The 19942-nt window shown below is 45.4% G+C and overlaps 1 protein-coding gene across 8 annotated transcripts in view; it reads right to left on the bottom strand.

The window, feature by feature from the left end:
• Window positions 1-16136, bottom strand: part of ltbp1 (latent transforming growth factor beta binding protein 1) — an 88604-nt gene extending 72468 nt beyond the window's left edge. For 2 of the 8 annotated variants that reach the window (XM_028988642.1, XM_028988638.1), the window contains exons 1-3: window positions 15727-16119; window positions 15481-15551; window positions 4764-5076 (exon numbers count right to left, since the gene is read on the bottom strand). In XM_028988642.1, the coding sequence (XP_028844475.1) occupies window positions 4764-5076; window positions 15481-15551; window positions 15727-16025 (683 nt within the window). In that variant the 5' untranslated portion in view covers window positions 16026-16119. Of the gene's footprint in view, window positions 1-4763; window positions 5077-15480; window positions 15552-15726 lie in introns of all 8 variants that reach the window. The other 6 variants (XM_028988640.1, XM_028988637.1, XM_028988639.1 and 3 more) reach the window with 6 other exon arrangements.
• Between the last annotated feature and the right edge of the window lie 3806 nt (window positions 16137-19942).

Genomic DNA, 19942 nt, shown 5'->3' on the forward strand with positions numbered 1-19942 from the left:
GAACAGTGTGTAGGATAACCTGTCATTGTGTCATTTGATCTTACATAATTTGTCGCTTTTTCATGAACAAAAACCGAGGTGTTATTTGCACTATTCCAGATGTTAAACATGGCAGCTCTACTGTTAATTCTGGCAGCCAAAAAATAAGGCCTGGCTGCCCAGTGTGGCACCCGGCAAACACTCCAAAAAGATCAAGAAGGCGCCAACCCCCAGCAGGCAGCCACTAAAGGTCTGGGATCCAAACCAACAGCACATCAAGAATTACAGGGATGGATCCCACCACTACCCCATATGAAATGTTTTTCAAACATAAATCCTCACCTGCACTAAAAAAAGGCGCCCAAAGTAAGGTTTAAAGTGGCCACATTGAAGCACTGTTCACCCCCCCCATTCACCTCCATGCACTTCATTCCAGCCCTGTGGTCCTTTTCCCTTCTAGGTCCAGTCAAAACAGGAGACGGCACGTAACTCCCCCTCGGGCGGCTCAGAGGGGCTCATCTTGGTCACGTTGGCATTCACAGTAGCGGCCACCCATCCTTCTCAGGCAGGATCAGGTTTTACACACACACATAATTCCATCTGTACAGTAGACGGCCATAACCAGATCCTATTTAGCAATTTCTATTAATCCAAGTGCCAAAATAAAGAATAAAAAAACTACGCCTGTCTACTGTTAGTAATGTAACATCCAGCTATTTATTGGAACATGCTGACCATTACTCTACCATCGAACAGGACAATGTTCACACGAACATCAGAGACACCCCATTTAAGTGTCCTCTGCATTTAACCCTGCGTCACCCTTAGTGAGCAGTGGGCAGCCATGAAAGGCGCCCGGGGAGCAGTGTGTAGGGACGATACCTTGATCAAGGGGACCTTTGGTTACTGTCGCTGCATCAACGTGGGACCAGAAAGTGAGAGTGTGTTGGAAGAAACAAGGAACCCGGGTGTGATAGGACACAATAAATTTCCTCCGGTTTAATCTGTGCAACAGGGCAAAGTTGATAGGAGACAAAGCAGGACAGGTCTTACTTTTACTATGATGAAGGAGAACCGAGTCATGTGACTGAGCAGCTGGTAATGGCCATCTCGACAATTTTTAAGCAATTTCCTTCAGGATTAATAAGGATTGTTGATTCTAATTATAGGAGTCATATTACCTCATCTCCATGTTGCTCGCGGTCATGTGGATGGAATCACGTGACAGTTACAAGTCTGCGGCTACGAATCATAGGGCCCTACAAATCAGGTGATAGCGTTTGGTCCTGTTTTGGCTAGGATTGATGAATATGTATGAATATGTAATATGTAATATTCATCCATCCATTTACATTTACATTTACAGAATTTATCAGACGCCCTTATCCTGAGCGACTTACAATCAGTAGTTACAGGGACAGTCCCCCTGGAGCAACTTAGGGTTAAGTGTCTTGCTCAGGGACACAATGGTAGTAAGTTTTGAACCTGGGTCTTCTGGTTCACAGGCGAGTGTGTTACCCACTAGGCTACTACCACCCATCCCTATCATCCCCATGTGGTCAGTACGATTCTCTGTTGACTGACGCTGACGTTCTCATTTCACTGCCTCGTTTCAGCTATGACGCATGAGGCGGGGCAGTGCTCGTCCCATTACTTACTCTTGCCCCAGAATAAATAAAAATAACAAGCCCACTATTTATGTTGCGGCCTGTGGGAGGAAAAATTTGGAGTTGCAAAATGTCATGTTATTCCCCGTACCCGAAAAGCCAGAGCCGCAGTCAAGAAACACTCGAGCAATGATGTAACCGACAGTTACCACCTGCGTTCAAAGTCGTAATGGTGACATCAGTCCACCCGGCAGTGATTTAAATGCTGCGCACCTCTTCAGGGCTCCTATACAAACCACACGCAGCAAACGAGCCTGTCTTGTTCGTCCACGATTTCTCACTCGCATTGGTTTTTTTAGGGCATGACACCTTCAAGGCAGCAGCGGGGCTAGCGGCCATTTGTGTTTCCACCACTATTTTCCCCCGCAGACATGTGACATTAACACGGCATGGACAAGGTTGAGGTTTAGAGGTTAAGTAAACTCATGAGTGACAGAAGCAGGTGGGACAACACCATCGGGCCCTGACCAGTCACATCAGTCACATCAAGGAGTTCTGGCTGAGAAAAGTTATGTACGGAGAGAGAGCCTTGGGTCTCCTTCAGTCTATGAACAGGTGAAGTGTGTCCTCTGCAAGAACCAAGAACATCACATTGAAATCAGGTTACATTTCACCCAGCAGTAGTCCTACATATCTCCTCGCTATGCACTTCAATCTCCGATGCTCCAGCACTGCTCCACTGACACCACTATCTCTCGAGGTACTAGGAAAGCATTCGTCTAGACCAGGGGCTGGACAAACTAGCCCGCTGAAGATTGGTACAGAGTGGCTGAAATTGAGTCATAATTATGACGGCTCTCTTTGAACTTGCCCTGTAATGCCTGGCGTTCCACCACGTGGTGCATTATGGTTTTTACACTGACTTGCGCGTAAATGATGCGTTCTGACTAGAGAGAAAAATGCAAGAATGTTGAGGAAGTGCGGCGTTGAAATGTACTCTAGCCTCTGCTAGAAGCAAAATGTGGGACAACTTTGACCATGATGTTAAAAAAATGAACACTATATTCTTGACAAACTATAAGAGCTGTGTGCATGTGCACATTTCTGGCCCATTTGTACATGCTGATAGACAAAGTACAACAATCAACAGTACAACATGCCCATTTGCCACGCGGCCTGTCTGACAATTTTTAAAAGTCAAAGTGGCCCCTGAGCTTAAAAGTTTCCCCACCCATGATCTAGACCCTTCTCTGTCTTGGAGACTAGGTGGTAGAATGAACTCCCACAAGATGTTCACTATAGATTTTCAAAAGCAATATAGAAAACTTCCTTTTTAGGAAATACTAAAAAGAGCTCTTACGTACACTTATTTTAAAAGAAAGAAAGAAAGAATATGGATTCTGAGGTGTTAAGCAAATGGTATCAAAAAATTAGGTCCTAATCAACCAAAAGAGGGATTTCAATTATGGATATTTTAAAGCACTCATATAAGTCGCTTTGGATAAGATGCAAAAATGTAAATGAAAGTTTGGTGTAAAATAATACAAAATAATTAATTACCACCAATACCGAACAATTCTGGTTGGAGGTAAGAGGCAGACTATTACACCTCTCATATCACAAACCCTTCATATTATTATCATATTATTAATCCTTCATATAATCAACCACTGCTTAATTAGACCATGTTGGGCTCTGGAAGAAGCCCAATATGAAAACAAAATGCAGTAATTTCTGTAATATTTGCACTTTTCTTGTCCTAGTATTTAAGATGGGTATACAAGCTCTCAAATGCCGAATGCTTGTAGAGTTCACCGAATTTTATTGTGGAAGTTCATTTTAACAAGTGAGACTAGTTTTCTGTGTCCCGTGCATCACATGGCAAGTTTTCAAACTGCTTGTTTAGCTTTTGTCATAACTTTATATTGAACTACACAGTAGTAAGGAACGACAAGTACTACATACATGTCACACTTGTTCATAAATCTGACCACTAGTAACTTGTGTCATCAAAACGTCCCGTGCGTCACGCGCAGAATCATCCTATTACGGAACTAAGGCTTCCATACATAAATGGCTTAGATCATTCAAACTGAATATCAACTCCCACAATAATACCTGAGTATGCTTGCTTTAAATAGAAGGCTTACAGTTCTTTTTTGGAGATACATGAATATAAGGTCATATAAATATAGCATCAAAGACATGAAAATCTTTTGTAAGAATGGCGCCCATAAGGCTATACAGACTGGAGAAACTGAGGACTGAAGCTTTTACTGACACACACAATGGCTTTTGTCACCCGTGTGTATTATAAAATTTAATTGACTTTGTTGAGTCTTTTTTTTGGTCATTTTTCTCCAGAAAAACAGATGAAGTGTTCTTCCTCTCCTTTCCAGCCACAGAGAAAAGCCTCCCTCAGAGAGGTCAAACCTCTGGAAATTGAGAGCAGCTTTCGAGGACACAGATCTGCAAGCAATAACGGCACATTACGGCGAGTGCATATAAGGCACGTAAAGCACCATCATTAACGATAAGCGATGGAAGGACGCCCTGTACAATCGTTTCCTGGATATGAGCCCGGGCAAATTTCTTGACATTTGGACACTCAGCTGAGTTCCGCATCTCCAAAGCATTTCAATCCCGTGACATTGCGCAGCGTGTCTGGACCCTTCCACAGGAGAAACCAATCTACCTGAAGGACATTGGTACCAATCGGACCAAAATTTGTCAATGCAAGGGTAGATGAGGCTGAGGTTAAATATACTTAAGATGGACAGAAGCAGGTGTGACTCAGGCCCGGAGTCATTGTCTTTACTAGGGTTTCAGACCACTGAGGACAAAGGTCCAGGTCAAAGAGACTAATAAAACTCAGAGAGTGCAGCCTCATTGTGCAAACATCTTAACTGTTCTCGTAAACCTGCAAAATAAAAAACAAGCTGCACTTAGAATTTATGGGACATATATTAAGATCCTTTAAAATGGTTAGAATCTGTGCTATTTAGCATCTGGCCGATCAGTAGGACCCTGTGACCTCTGGCCTGGCATGAAACAGGCACCAGCTTCTGATCGCTGGCAGCTGTGCCCTGAACACATGCCCCACCTCGGCTTGGGTTAAATGTACAGGTGAGACCAGCTCCGTGCCGCTGAACAGAACCACGCTGCTGAGACACTCACTGCTGCTGGAAGGGCTGTGGGCGGATGAGCTGCGGTGACTGTTTCATGGTCAGCGTCATCTGCGACATGCTGCTGCCCGGAAGCGGAGCCGGGACGTGGGCCTGTGGGAAGGCTTGCTGGGGTATGGGCCGCTGGGGGAGCACCGTATGCACGGCGGTCCGTCCGTTGGTGTGGCCATTTCCTGGCATGGCTGGGCTGGAGGAGCCGGGCAGGGTCTTCTGTTCGCACGTCTTGCCTTTCGAGCCTGGCTTACAGACACAGTGCTGCGGCCTCAGGCACATCCCTCCGTTCTGGCACTGGGGCAGGCAGTTAGCTGCAACACAACAATTAAAATGATTAGCAACCAAATATTTAATTCAGCTATAGTTGTAGTTTTAGTTATAATTTTATTAGTGGAAGTCACGTCCACACTCATTTTAGTCGAGTTTTAGTCCACTAAAAGTCTAAGCATTTTCTTTTTGTCAGAAATACCCATCAATATTTTAGTGTAGTTTTGTATTTTAGTAGAGACTAAAATTTGTATTTTAGTCTCTTTTGTAATGTAATTCTAATTAATCCATTCAATATAGTACAAGTACCTAGTAGAATAGACAAAAATTAAAACAACAATTAAAACAAGGTTATCTTATTATTATATTAACATATTAATAGACTGAAGAATACTCTACATCCATTCCAGTGGCCACGTGTCTGTGGGGGAAATAAGAGTCTGCAAAGGTTCGTCTTTTTCTCTCAGTTGTCTGCAAACCCACCACCATACGTCTATGACCCACAAGCATTCTGAAATCTAAGTAATGCATAATGCATAGTAAGTGGGGTTTGAACCTGGGTCTTCTGGTTCATAGGCAAGTGTGTTCCCCATAGGGTACTACCACCACGTGTCTTGTCTTGTTTATCGTCACATCATAAAGGATCATTCATGTAATATGGGCAGTCGTGGCCTAGCAGGTAAGGAAAAGGACCCGTAATCAGAAGGTCACCGGTTCGAATCCCGATCCGCCAAGGTGCCACTGAGCAAAGCACCGTCCCCACACACTGCTCCCCGGGCACCTGTCATGGCTGCCCACTGCTCACCAAGGGTGATGCGTTAAATGCAGAGGACACATTTCGTTGTGTGCTGTGCTGCAGTGTTTTACAATGACAATCACTTTCACTTCATGAAAGTTGTTGTCAAAAACAGCATTAAATTTTGCTCTATAGGTCCAGTGTTTCTCTTCCTCTTCTTTTTTTTACACAACTGGAACCTCTAAAGAGCCAGTGTGGTGTCTTGGGGACTACAATTATACATTGTGTAAATGTATTGTGTCAGCAATAAAATTCCATATTTTGTACATAACATAGTAATACTGCAAAGGATGCATGATTTAGTGGTGCAGGCAGACAAAGTACTGCTTTTGGACAAGTGCTGCAGTTGTCACAGATTATTTAGATTATTTAAAGGACCTTGTTACAGTTTATCACAGCATGCCATGCTACTGCATTTTACTGTGAGCCATAATGGTGGCACCTTTTGAATTTACGAGATATTTTCATCAACGACATTTATGACAGAAATTTAAACAGAAATTTATCATCCGAATATTTCATTGACCCCATTCATAGGAGCTCCAACCATCACTTCAAGCATCTTAATAATTCATCTTCTGTTAGTAAATCATCTTGTGTTTCAATGTTACAACATAGTCACAACTTGTTTGACACAATGACAACTTGACGGCTGTTAGAGAACGTTACCCAGATAATTAGCATCAGTTTTTCAATGCTGAGTGTCTGTAGGTTTTACAGGCTGTTCACTGACAACCCCTGTTCAGAACAAGTAGTATTTCTACAATTAATTTTTTACTATTTCTTATTAAGAATTTTAAATTTGCTATTGGTTTATTTAAATGAAAGAATTTCTAAGACAAAGCTATTATTGTGAGTAAATCTACACTAGCAGTGGAATTTTCTGCAATGCAGGGGGGTCGCCACCTAAAATCTTGCCTAGGGCCACAAATTTGTTAGGGCCGGCCATGAATAATATAATAATAAGATAACCTTGGTTTAATTATGAAATGGGTTTGACTAAATGACAATTTTGCTTTTGTCTGTTCTACTAGACGCTTGTACTATATTGACTGGTTTAAATAGAGAAAAGAGATTAAAATTAGACTAATATGTCATCAGTTTTCGTTGACTAAAACTAGACTAAAATAGTCATGGATAATTCTGACAAAAATAAGACTAAAAGGCTCATAGTTTTAGTAAAATGAAACTTGACCAGACTAAAATGAGGCTGAACATGACTAAGACTAATAATAAGTAAAATGACAGCTAGACGAAAAGACTACAGCAACACTAATATTAAAACAGCCTGCCAAAAACAACTATACCTCTGTTGTAGGTTTCTGTCTGTGTACGTAGCTAATAATAAGGAAGTGTGGTCTGATGGTGGAGATGAAGATCTGAGATCGCTATAACAGCTGTTCTCTGACAGCCGTGTGAAGAATGTGTATTACAAGCAAAGAAAACACACAGGAGTCAGGAGGAGGACGGGGCGAAGATGGATGCTATGCTACACTTGCGCATGTGATGAGTTGACAGGAGGTGGGTGATATTGTCCAGAATGATAAAGCAAGGCACGTTGGGAGCAGTCAATCATCCACATGGGCTCCTCCCCTTTAAAATTTTGTTCTTCTGGATGTCCGAAATAATTACACACCAACAAAAATGGCTGGGAGGGTAGTTAGTTCTTCTCCTTCTGAAGACAACTCCCCATACGTTATGTATAGCACAATGCAGTGTACTTGTGTAATTCTCCAATGTTATGTTTCAAAAGTGTAAATGTCTTGCAGACATTGAGAAAAAAAAGTTCAACTGTGATTATTTCCCAATGTCATGCAGCCCTAATGGTGATGAGGGAAACCTCATAGAAGAAGGAAATAACTTAAGTGAAGAAAATGAGCCACATGCTCACATGGAAACATTAGAAACGCACACACACACAAAATGAAGAATAATATATGGCCTTCCTCAGTTCCACACATGGTAATAATGAACGATGCTGCAGGATGAGTAAGGGCCATCACAGCGGCGTGGACTAAATAAAACAGGACCGAGAAGTACGGCGAGATGTGATGATAAAGTGCCGTGTGCAGTGTAAAAGGTCAGAGCTCTTCCTGCAGGTCAACCGAAGCTGAGCGATGATGTACTCAGGGGTCCTGCTCCGACTCGGGGGGGTGACATCATACAGGCGCAGCCAGTGTGTGTCGGGGGATCGGCCGGGGGGGCCGCCGGCTACATAATTAACGCCAGCTAGGCGCTATACATCAGCAAGCCGAGGCCGTCGTTTTCCTACTACAACGTGCCCGGCAGCGACGCTGAACAAAGAGCACACACACACACGGATGACGCATCTACGCAACTACAAAAGGCCGCTCGGATGAGATCACACACACATCTCCGGCAGAAATTTCCAGAACTGGAGCAGGAAGCACCTCTGGGCCGGCGCCCCCCCGCTGGGCCAGCGAGCTGGAGGGCGTGGCCTCATCATGCCGCCAAACCGCTTGGCCTCATTAGCTGCTGCCAGATCCCCATTTTCCTTAAGATATGATTACTCACAAATAAATCATGTCTTTCTTTATGCGGACATGTTATGCTTCTGCTTTTCTGCTTTTTCCTCGCGGTGGAAGCGTAGAAAAAGAAAATGTGATCCACGTAATAGGGTGGTAGTAGCCTAGTGGGTAAGATACTCGCCTGTGAACCAGAAGACCCAGGTTCAAATCCCACTTACTACCATTGTGTTTCTGAGCAAGACACTTAACCCTGGTTAAGTTGCTCCAGGGGGGACTGTCCCTGTAACTACTGATTGTAAGTCGCTCTGGATAAGGGCGTCTGGTAAATGCTGTAAATGTAAATGTAAATGTAAATGTCTACTCACTCTTAAAACTTTTTTACTGACGCAGAGCGCCTCTAAAGCCGACCTTCGCAAACCCACTGCTGAACTTCAAGTTCGTTGGAGTTGGTGAGTAGGCCTTGGATGAGCCCGAGCCATCCTTGCACGATGCATGCATGTCCGGTGCGGTTCCACTTTACTCACACAGCCGACAGCGAACTCCTCCCACAGTTACGGGGCGAGGATTGCATCAGCCACCCCCACGGCTGAGTGATGTTTTTATTCTTCATACCCCACCTCATTACTTTCTACCTGAGGCATGGCCTTTCGCTTTTCCTTCCAATCTGTGTAAATAGCTTTCTTTGTTTCTTATTTCTCCATCTTTCATCTCTTCCCCTCATTTATTTGTGTTTTTGCACCTTGCCAGACCGCTGTGAGACTACCATCTGTTTAGCGAACAGCCCCCTCACAGTCTGGGGTTGTCTGCAGTGGCGTTGTTCACCGACAAGGGCAAGGCTTAAATAATGCCGGTTTGAGTGCTAAATGAAGCGGGGAACATAAATCACTCAAAACCGCTAAACCCGAGTCTGAGTGCAGGTCTACAGAAATATGATCAAATTGCAGCCATGGGGGCCATTCAGTAGAGGCTAATTCATTTAGAATAGACCCCCTCGCTTCGAGGACATCACATTGTCCTGTGGAATTGAGCAATATTCTACAAAGAACAATATATAATCATTCCATTTTTTTTTTTTTTTGGTGATTCTAAGCAGAAATTGTAATTTCATCATCCTCTGCATTCTATTCCCAATCTTCATATCCCGCTGATAATCGGTTTCTATGAAACAGAATACGAGGTACTAACATTCTTTTATGTGTCACAACTGGGGGTCAGTGAGGAGAGGAAGCACAGAAGTCTGACATTTGGGGAGCTAAACAAGAATTAAAGGCAAGAAAAAAGGCACAAGGGAACAAGGGGAAAACACAAACTAACTCTAATCACGGACGCCTGATCAGCGACAGCTCCTGTGATTAGAGCCCTGTTGTCAGGCTGATTGGTGCAGGCTGTGACACTGAGGGACTTTTATGCCATTGACTGTCTAAAGAAAAGGGGGCATTTCAGCAAATACTGAGAAAACAATACACATACATTTTTTGTCAATACTCCCACCCCTGCCATCAACGTAGCTGACCATCAGAAGCAAGACAGAATCATTAGAATTCAAATTCAAATTCTAGTTGTCACATACACAGTCATTCATGGTATGCAGTGAAATACTTTGGCGACTGCTATAGACCTCAATTTTGCAAATATTGCAAGTATACAATGAAGCAATATGCAAATATAAACATAACCAAAATTACACTGTTTTTACATTTACATTTACAGCACTTAACAGACGCCCTTATCCAGAGCGACTTACAATCAGTAGTTACAGGGACAGTAACCCTGGAGCAATTTAGGGTTAAGTGTCATGCCCAGGGACACAATGGTGGGACTTGAACCTGGGTCTTCTGGTTCATAGGCGAGTGTCTAACCCACTAGGCCACTACCACCCATAAAATATTTAACATAATATATGTGTAATGGGTGGGGTAAATGTGTGCAAATGAGTAAAGTGAAAGGAGAATGTTAAAAAAAATGTGAAAGAGTAAAAAAATTGTAAAATTATTAAAAAGGTTTGTGCAAGGATTCTGTGGGGATTGAGTCCGGAAGTGGTTGAAAGTGAAAAAGCTGGAGTGTATTAGTGTTATATTCTTCTATATAACATTTTAACTCACTTACCAGAACACATCAATTTGCCATAATCCCAGCCTCTGTATGCACACCCCTTTCATTAGACACATAACAGCATAAAAGTCCCCCCAAAAAATAACACATATAAAAGTTTGTTACGCGATCACTGCATAAAACAATTCAGAATGAATGAGTTCTCCTTGAAAACTGGTCAACAAAGGGTCATCGGAGGGTCATGGGTACTCAACGTGGGAACCTGAAGAAGGAAGCTGGTCGAAACTGGCCTAAGGTTGCCGGTTCGAATCCCGATCCGCCGAGGTGCCACTGAGCAAAGCACCGTTCCCCACACACTGCTCCCCAGGCGCCTGTCATGGCTGCCCACCAAGGGTGATGGGTTACAGGCAGAGGAGACATTCCATTGTGTCACCGTGTGCTGTGCATCACTTTCACTTTTAATACTTGATATGGCATTAGTGAACATTAGTGATTCCTTTGCAAAGTCATATTTTTGCAAATCTTTCCAAAACCCTTTTCAGGATGTTGATCATTTTGGGGTTTTCATTTCACACCGGCAAGTACAAAGCTAAGGCATCATAATGCGAAATATGGCAAATGAATCGGCCAGTGTGGTCTACATAAATCTTTAGGACGGAGAGAACAAACCCTGCCCGGTGTTGCATGCGCTGCATTCATTTAGACTGGTGCAGCACGTGCCCTGATACCAGGCCAGCGAACCTGGCCAAAGCAATAACTTGTCAAGCCCTGCGAGCCCCTGAGTCGGCGTCCAACACACACACACACACACACACACACACACACACACAACCTGGCCAGCACAGATGTTCCTCTGCGGTGGAAACCAGGTAGAAACGCAGGACACGATGGGACATTCCATTTGCCGCTTCACCTACAGACCAGTGAGATCAGCCGGACGATAACACGGCGGCGCGCGCCTCCCTCCATTATCTGCTCGGCGGCGTATCGGCTGTATTTACATTCTGGACACGGCCCTCTCTACCTGGAGGAGTCTGGACGCAGCTGTCTGCCTAAAACATAACAGCGGGGAAGTGGGGAGTTCGCTCTTCCGTGCATGTTGCGGCTGAAGGGTCTTACATCTGTCCCTGCTTTGTGTAAAAACTACAGAGGAGGAGCGAGATGAAGGCACTCAGGGTTAATGGTAGTACGTTTTGATCAAAGACTAAATAAAAATGTTCTCATATATTTCTAGGAACAACGTTGTCCGTGTCATTGGGATTAATAAACGGACGAAGCCTTAGTTAGGTTATGAAGGCTTATTCGGTGTCATATAAGGAAGCACCTGTGGATGGTGCTACCTGGCTGCGAATGTGCAACTTAGCAACAGGTTTGTTTTAGATCGTCACTAAATCTAATATTTCGGACCACATTAAACAAATGAAAGGTGAAATTCCGCATTTCATACGTCAAAACCTCAAAAATAAGTACACTAAAACCAGTATCAGCATTTAATAACAACTCATATCTCATTTCACGTAAACCCAAAATCATTGTGGCCATTCAATACATCAGCAAACAGACTTAATGAACTGGCTTAATAATTTAGCTTAGTCTGATAATAAAAGTAAAAAAAGTTTTTACTTTCAAAATCATTTCAGACTGACATATATTCCTTAATATTATTCAGCATTTCTCAATTCAGCTTCTGCTATTTTTTTTTTCTTCTTATTTTCGGCAGACTTGTTTATTTCAACCTATTCTCCTCCCTCCCTCCTTTTTGTTTCTTTCTTCATCCCCCCGTCTCCAGAGCAGAAACTGCTTACACATGCTTGTCTGCTCTTGGCAGCAGGCTGTGAGCGTAGAGAAATGCGCGGTATGCATGCGTTCAGAGGAGAACCGAGCACGGAGGGCCGCCGGGATCTCGAATCAGGGCGAGGACTGCGGGCGTGGCCAACACAACCTGGTCACGGAAGATGGAGCTACGGACACGACCAGCACTGATGTGTCGGCGCGCGTGATGTTCTCTGAGAACATTTACAGCATTTACCAGACGCCCTTATCCAGAGCGACTTACAATCAGTAGTTACAGGGACAGTCCCCCACTGGAGACACTCAGGGTTAAGTGTCCTGCTCAGGGACATGATGGTAGTAAGTGGGGTTTGAACCTGGGTCTTCTGGTTCATAGGCGAGCGTGTTACCCGCTAGGCCACCACCGCAGCTCGGACGTACTGAAATGGTCATTTCTTTGGCTTTTATTCACCGCTGGCCTTGTTAAGTCGCCTGTGGTCGGCGCGGCCTCCGCCTTCCCGAGGAGAAGCAGCACAACGTTACCTTTGTAAGTCTATCCGCATAATTGCCGGGCTGCCGGCATCCAGAGCTGTCCTTCAGAGACACGCGAGACAGCCGGGACAGCCAGAGAACGAGGGAGGGGGAGGAGAGGGAGGAGACAGACGAGGAAAGAGTTATTCTATATTTTTTTTAATTGGTGTACGCTTGTCACAAGCGGCCGCTCGGGTTGGTAGTAGCCTGGTGGGTAACACACTCGCCTGTGAACCTGAAGACCCAGGTTCAAATCCCACTTACTACCATCGTGTCCCTGAGCAAGACACTTAACCCTGAGTGTCTCCAGGGGGGGACTGTCCCTGTAACTACTGATTGTAAGGCGCTCTGGATAAGGGCGTCTGGTAAACGCCGTAAACGTAAATGGGAATCATGCTCGGAGTCTCGATCAGGCCCCGAACCGACGGATTCCCGTATTTGTACCCACGAGCTTTATGTGCCATTTGTAAAACGTCCGCTGTTCGTGCGCGCTGCACAATACGTCTGTTGACGACCTGACACGCAAGCACATTTCGGCGAAGCTGTTCGTAATTACGTCCTTTGGAAATCGTCTGCAAGCGCTCAGCGGCCCCACAAAGGGCCCGTTCTCCCCATTCCGGCGCGGCCATACAAATCCGATCAGCGACGAGGCGGGCCGGGCCCGAGTCGGACTCAATTAAGCGCCGCTATCTCCGCTCGGCACACGTTACCCCTCAAATGCTCATCAACGGGCCATTATGACGAGGCCGCCGTCGAAGTGACAGCGGCGTGTCGCGTTTTTTACATCCCCACGAGCGGCTTTTTTCCCCTCCTACACAATGTCCTCTGCTTTCAAACCCCAGTTCAATACGGTGAGTGGAGTTGCAGTTAATGGGCAACGTATACGGTGCTTATTAGGTAGACTACCACCACCCTAGAGAAGCAGTTGAAAACCCACTTGTTTAAAAAGCATTTCAGACGCGTCCAACACTAACACACACGCACATGCACACACACACACACACACCGCACAAATAAATACATCAATAAATAAATAGATTCGTTAGTAGATTGATTAATTAATTCATTTTTAAAAATTCGTCTAGCAATTCCCGAGCATGTTCTTTTCCTGACAAGTCAGGCCTTATCAGGGCTCTTAGTTTTGTAACTCAAAATCTTTACTTTACTTTACTTTACTTTACTTTACTTTACTTTACTTTACTTTACTTTACTTTACTTTACTTTACTTTATTTTGCAGACGCTTTCTATCCAAAGCGACTTACAGGAGGAAGACACCAGCAATTGTCGTTCGATTTCTATAGAATATTGAGTTTATAAAAACTAAGAGCCCTGATAAGGCCCAACTTGTCAGAAAAGAGCATGCTCGGAGATTGTTAAGTGCTAGACGAAGAAAGAATTATTATTTTATATTTATTTATTTGTATTTGTATTTGTATAAATCTATAGAAACCGAATGAGAATTGCTGGTGTCTTCCTCTTGAAAGTCATTTTGGATAAAAAAAACATCTGCCAAGTAAAGTAAAGTAAAGTAAAGTAAAGTAAAGTAAAGTAAAGTAAAGTAAAGTAAAGTAAAGTAAAGTAAAGTAAAGTAAAGTAATTAGTCGGATACACCGAAGCAGCTCTCGGCGCGGCGGCGTACGATTAAAAGACGTTTGAATGAAAGGCGCGGGCCTGTTTGAGTAACGCCGGGTCTCAGGCGCACGTTGCGCGCCGGGACAATGGCGGTCCTGTGCGGGGGAGAGGGAGCTTCTGTTTGCGCCGGAGGCAGGTGGGGGTCACGCCGGCGGACTTGAAATGGCGTTTCTGCCCGCGTGTGAGGCCGCGCCAAGGCACACACACCGCTTATTTCCATTAGAGACCCCCGCTTCTGCAGGGGGAGCGGAGCGCGGGTCGGGGGGGTTTACAGCCGGGCATATATTCCACCCCAAACTTTGCCGGAAGACAGGTGAAGGGACCCCCACTTACTATCATCGTGTCCCTCAGCAAGACACATAACCCTGAGTGTCTCCAGGTGGGGGGACTGTCCCTGTAACTACTGAGCGTAAGTCGCTCTGGAGAAGGGCGACTCTGGAAAATGCTGTAAATGTAATGATGTAAATGCTAAGAACGGGGCTGTGAATTAACGTGTAATTACACCTCAATTACTCGTTTACCGCGTCTTTACGAAGGGAAGCGCTCCGACCAGGAACTCGACCTTTATCTCGACCTTTACGCCGCGTCGGGTCTGGTTTACGGCAATCAAAGGGTCCAAGAAAGCCATGTTGTCTATAGTAAAGTAAGGTAGGAGCACCGGCACGAGCTGGCGGCCCCGACATCAAACGGCACCAATCAAAGGGCCACGCCGGTGCAGATGGAACAAGAGCCTCTTTCTCCTCACCCTCCCCTCGCCAGGCCAGAGCTCGGGGGGCCTCGGGAACAAAAGCCGCCGTCCGGACACTCCGGCACACTTAATGGCGCGCGACCGGCGAAGGGCCCCCGAGTCGTAAACGCAGAAACACGGGACCCCGCTGTGCCAACACACACAAAGGCCCTTTCTGCGGGCCACCCGGAGCGAGGAGCGGGGACCCACAAAACCCAGACGCCAGCGACGAGGGAAGAGAGGCCGCCGGGGAGTCCCCGAAGGCAGGAGAAAGCGATCCGGCACTCGGGGCCCCTAGCCGAGGCGCCTCTCTTTCTCGGGGCCCCCCCGCGCCACGGGTCCAGGCCTGGCGCTGGAGCAGAACGAAGCGCTTGGCGGGCGACCGTCGAGGCGCCACGAGCACCCTGGTTAGTGGTAGTGAGAAGAGGGGGTTCGCGGCGGGATACTCACGCCTGGTGCACCTCTGTGATCCCGGGGCCACGCTCCACCCGTGACAGCACTGCCCTCCACAGACGTTCACCCTGCAACAACACCCAGAGCCGGAGTCAGAGTCCAGGTAACCCCCACAATTCCCCCTACCCCTCCCCGTGTCACCCCCGTGTCGTGTTCGGGGTGTCTCGGTGGCGATCGTTGCTAAATAAGGAGCCTGTGCGCTGCCATTGGGAGGCTGTAGCGTTGCGACATCGTGCTCCTTACCCGGCCGGTCTGGCGAACGGAGCCTCCTGCCGGACCGGGAGGCTCGGCAGGTTCGGGCTCGCCTGGCCGCCCGTCCTGCGGGTCCGGACCTGGCCGCCGAAGCCGGCCGTGAGCTCCAGGCTGTAGGCGTGCGGCTGCGCGGAGGAGATGGAGCTGACGCGGACCCGGTCCGAGCCGCCCGGTCCCGGCTGCAGCACGTAGAGCCGCCGGAAGCCGCCCTGGTCGGACGCGACGGGGACCGGCGAGAAGAGCAGCAGCGCCGGGAGTAAAAAGTTCCATCCCAGCCGGGCCATATCCATTCACAGTGCGGCGACGACGGAGAGAATTAAAAAAAAAGGGATTTTAAAACAAGTCTCCAAAACTCTTGCTGTCAGAAGGAGAGAAAAAGAAGTAAAAGCGGAGATGAAGTTAAAGACGACGCGACGCGGGGCTGCCGGGACTGAGGGGACGAGGGGGGAAAAAGTCCTTTAAAAAGTTTCTGTGCGAGGGCAGGAGTTTCTGTCACGGCCCGGCAGCCAATCTCCGCCAGACGTGACGTCAGCAGCGGGACCCCGAAACATCTCCAGTTCACTTTACACGCAGTACAGGACCCACCTTCTCACTCAACGTGGTTTCTTTCTTTTCATGACCTTTTACGTTGGTAGATTCTCACTGAAGGCATCAGAACTATGAATGAACACATGTGGAGTTATGTACTTAACAAAAAAGGTGAAATAAGTGAAAACATGTTTTATATTCTAGTTTCTTTGCTCTGATTACTGCTTTGAACACTCTTGGCATTCTCTCGATGAGCTTCAAGAGGTCGTCACCTGAAATGCTTCTCCAACAGTCTTGAAGGAGTTCCCAGGTGTTTAGCACTTGTTGGTCCAGCTCACCCCAAACCATCTCGACTGGGTTCAGCTGCGGTGACTGTGGAGTCCAGGTCTCCACTTTTTTGTTAAGTACAGAACTCCACATGTGTTCATTCATAGTTTTGATGCCTTCAGTGAGAATCTACCAACGTAAATGGTCATGAAAATAAAGAAAACACATTGAATGAGAAGGTGTGTCCAAACTTTTGGCCCATAATGGCAATTAAAGATATTCAGAACGTCATTATCACCAGTACAAACTGTATTTCCAGATATCTGGAAATCAATTCTTCCCAGTCAGAATTAATCTTTAGATAACAAGGGGCTGTTTTAACATTTAATAGCTAGAATGGATTTTTATTTGTAAAGTGATTTACAGTGATTTGTAAAGTGACTGCTGACACTGCAGCACAGCACACGGTGACACAACAAAATGTGTCCTCTGTTTTTAACCATCACACTTGGTGAGCAGTGGGCAGCCATGACAGGCTCCCTTTGCATAAACTGTCAATAAAAACCATTGATACATATAAAATGCTTGACAAGAAGATCTAAAAACACTGCAGCAGCAGCAAACTTTGTGAAAAGCAGTATTTGTGTCGTTCTAAAAAATGTTTTTTCATGACTGTACTCCGTAGTTCATATGTTTGCACCTTAAATGGTTAATATCGGATAAAGAAAAAAGGGTAGTGGTGGCCTAGCGGGTAACACGCTTGCCTATGAACCAGAAGTCCCAGGTTCAAATCCCACTTACTACCATTGTGGCCCTGAGCAAGACACTTAACCCTAAGTGTCTCCAGGGGGGACTGTCCCTGTAACTACTAGTCGTTCTGGATAAGGGGGTCTGATAAATGCCACAAATGTAATGTAAATGTATGAAGGTGGCTACTTCGACAAAATTCGGACCCGCGTTGTTCAGACATCATACATCAGCTTTTAACATGGCAATGCAGACCATGATGTCATTTCGCATACTGACTGTCGTGTGCACAGTCACCATCATTGATATATTGTTCCCTCAGTTGGTTGTCCATATGTTTGTCCCGGCACCAACAGGTGTCAGGCTAAAAAAAAAAAAAAAAAAGAATAAAAATAAAAGTCAGGTTTAAAATACACTTTATCTTTATCTTAACAATAAACATTGACCCTTACAGCACAGCACATGCTCCTCTAACAGATCACTGTCCTACACAGATGTCCTATACAGAGCCGGGACCTCTGTTCCATTTCTGCCACTCGACACGTCTGGCACTGTAAAAATGCTTTTCTCATTAGCTCCGTGTCTGCTCAGATCTTTACTTGTTCAGTCGCACTTTAGAACGGGAATAAGCTGTAACTGTGACTCAGTCTTTAAAGCAACGACGTGAGAGGAAACGGCGGTCATGCATCTATTTGTGGGATGCAGGAAAAGTGATGCGGGGGGGAGTCTGACAGGCTCCCGATGGAAGCCAGAATTTGGACTCTGTGGGGAAGCAACCTCCAGTCCTGGAGGGGAATGAATGGGTGGGTGGGCGAACGTCTCAACGTCTCATGGACCCTCCAGCAGGCTGATGTGAAGTAATGGGTGACTCCCGTTACAGAAAATGTGTTGCATGGACGCTGAACACATCCATCCGCTTGCTTGGTTCATTTGAAGGCGTCTGTCCAAGGCCATGATGCAGAATGAGGTGCAGATACTGACAGACCTATCACCTTTACAGTGCCCTAAAGGTCATTTCTCGGTTTCTTGCGTGGTCGATATTCCCATAAAACATGTGTCAGTGTGGCCCCGAGGTGCTGTCGGCCCACATTTTCTTCTGACCATAACCCCAGAGAGCGGGGCTCATTGTCTTTATGATGTTTCCAGGTGGAGATGAAGTCTGATTCCCAGTGTTTCTATCTCATTCACATTTTTTTTATTCTATAATAAAGTTTCAAGCAAGGGCTGTGTCCCATTCCTTCAAGCTACAACATACACGATAAAAAATGTATTTATTGCCATTACAATACACAACAAAAAGTACAGAAGACAAAGAAGTATAATAAAAAACTACAGGGCAGAAATTACAATACAATATATATTTGAAAAAGGTGCTGTTGTGGAGTGTAAACTGAAGCAATGATAGGAAACATACATAACATATAACAATCTGTTATATATACTATATATATGTAATATTTTTACAATATTAAAACACACAATTAATATATACAGTGAGAATAAAGTGCATTGGTTTTATGGTACAGGCATATTATTGGACTAATGGGATGCAGATAAAAAAAAAAGAACAATGACCATTGACTGGAATAAATCTTGTATAAATATGGCGGAGAAAGCAAAGTTCTATTGTGTGTGGTTCTGTGAGGAAGAATGTGAGTGCTGTGTGTGATGGCCGTGGGGTAGATTTGTTCTTCAGCCGGGACATATGGGCGCTTGTTCTTACCTTTGCGGCTAAAAAACTCTAGGAGAGAGAAAAAAGAAAGGAAGAAACCTTGGGAAGGAGTGATACAGAGAGGGACGCCCTTCCAGGGTAGAATGAGCCTACAATAGGTGTCAGAGCAGGGTTTGTGATGATTTGTCCAAGAAAAAAAGTTCATCAGGTAGGAACTTCCAAAGTGCAGTATGGAGCATCTGTCCATGTTTGGAGGTACTTTATAGTGCAGAGTAGGTTGTGGTCTACACTGTGCATTATAATGCTACTGGTCCATTTGAAGATTCCTGGAACTGTAGCTGTTACGGTGTTGGTGGCTTTGGTGACCCTCTGGTACATTTCTTGCTGGGTCGTCTGCCAGAAGCTCATTGCTAGGGACCAGGATTCCTCTGGGGGTCTCAACAGTGGCCCGGTACCCTAACTAGGACAGCCTAACTAAGGTGAATTTAACACTGTCTGTGCTTAACAGGGTGACTGAGTAATAAAATGGACTTAATAATTGAGACCGTGTCTGGGATTTTGACCGAAGGTCAGAGAAAACAGACGTGTTTTCAGTTTAGAGTCCCGAATACTGACCAGCCAGCCGTTCCACAACTGCGGAGCTCTATAGAAAAAAAAGGATCTGCTCTTAGCTGTGACCTTCTGTACAAGCAGGGAACCTACACCCTTCAAACGCAGGGGGCGTGGCGGATCGTAAATAACTAAATAACTGGGGCAGTGGTGGCCTAGCGGTTAAGGAAGCGGCTTTAAGTGTATCACAATGACAATCACTTCACTTTAACTTTCACATGACTCGGTGAGATAGAAAGGTTATCCAGAGATATGATGTAGTTAGGAAGTATACATATGGCTGCATGAGGCCCAAGTACAGGAGCTTCTGTCTTCTAAGAGTTAAACAGAAAAAAGTTTGGTGAGCTGCAGCTGCTCATCTGGTATTGCTGATACATACAACTG

This window comes from Denticeps clupeoides, chromosome 8, assembly GCF_900700375.1.
Source record: "Denticeps clupeoides chromosome 8, fDenClu1.1, whole genome shotgun sequence".
In the NCBI taxonomy this organism is placed as follows: Eukaryota; Metazoa; Chordata; class Actinopteri; order Clupeiformes; family Denticipitidae; genus Denticeps; species Denticeps clupeoides.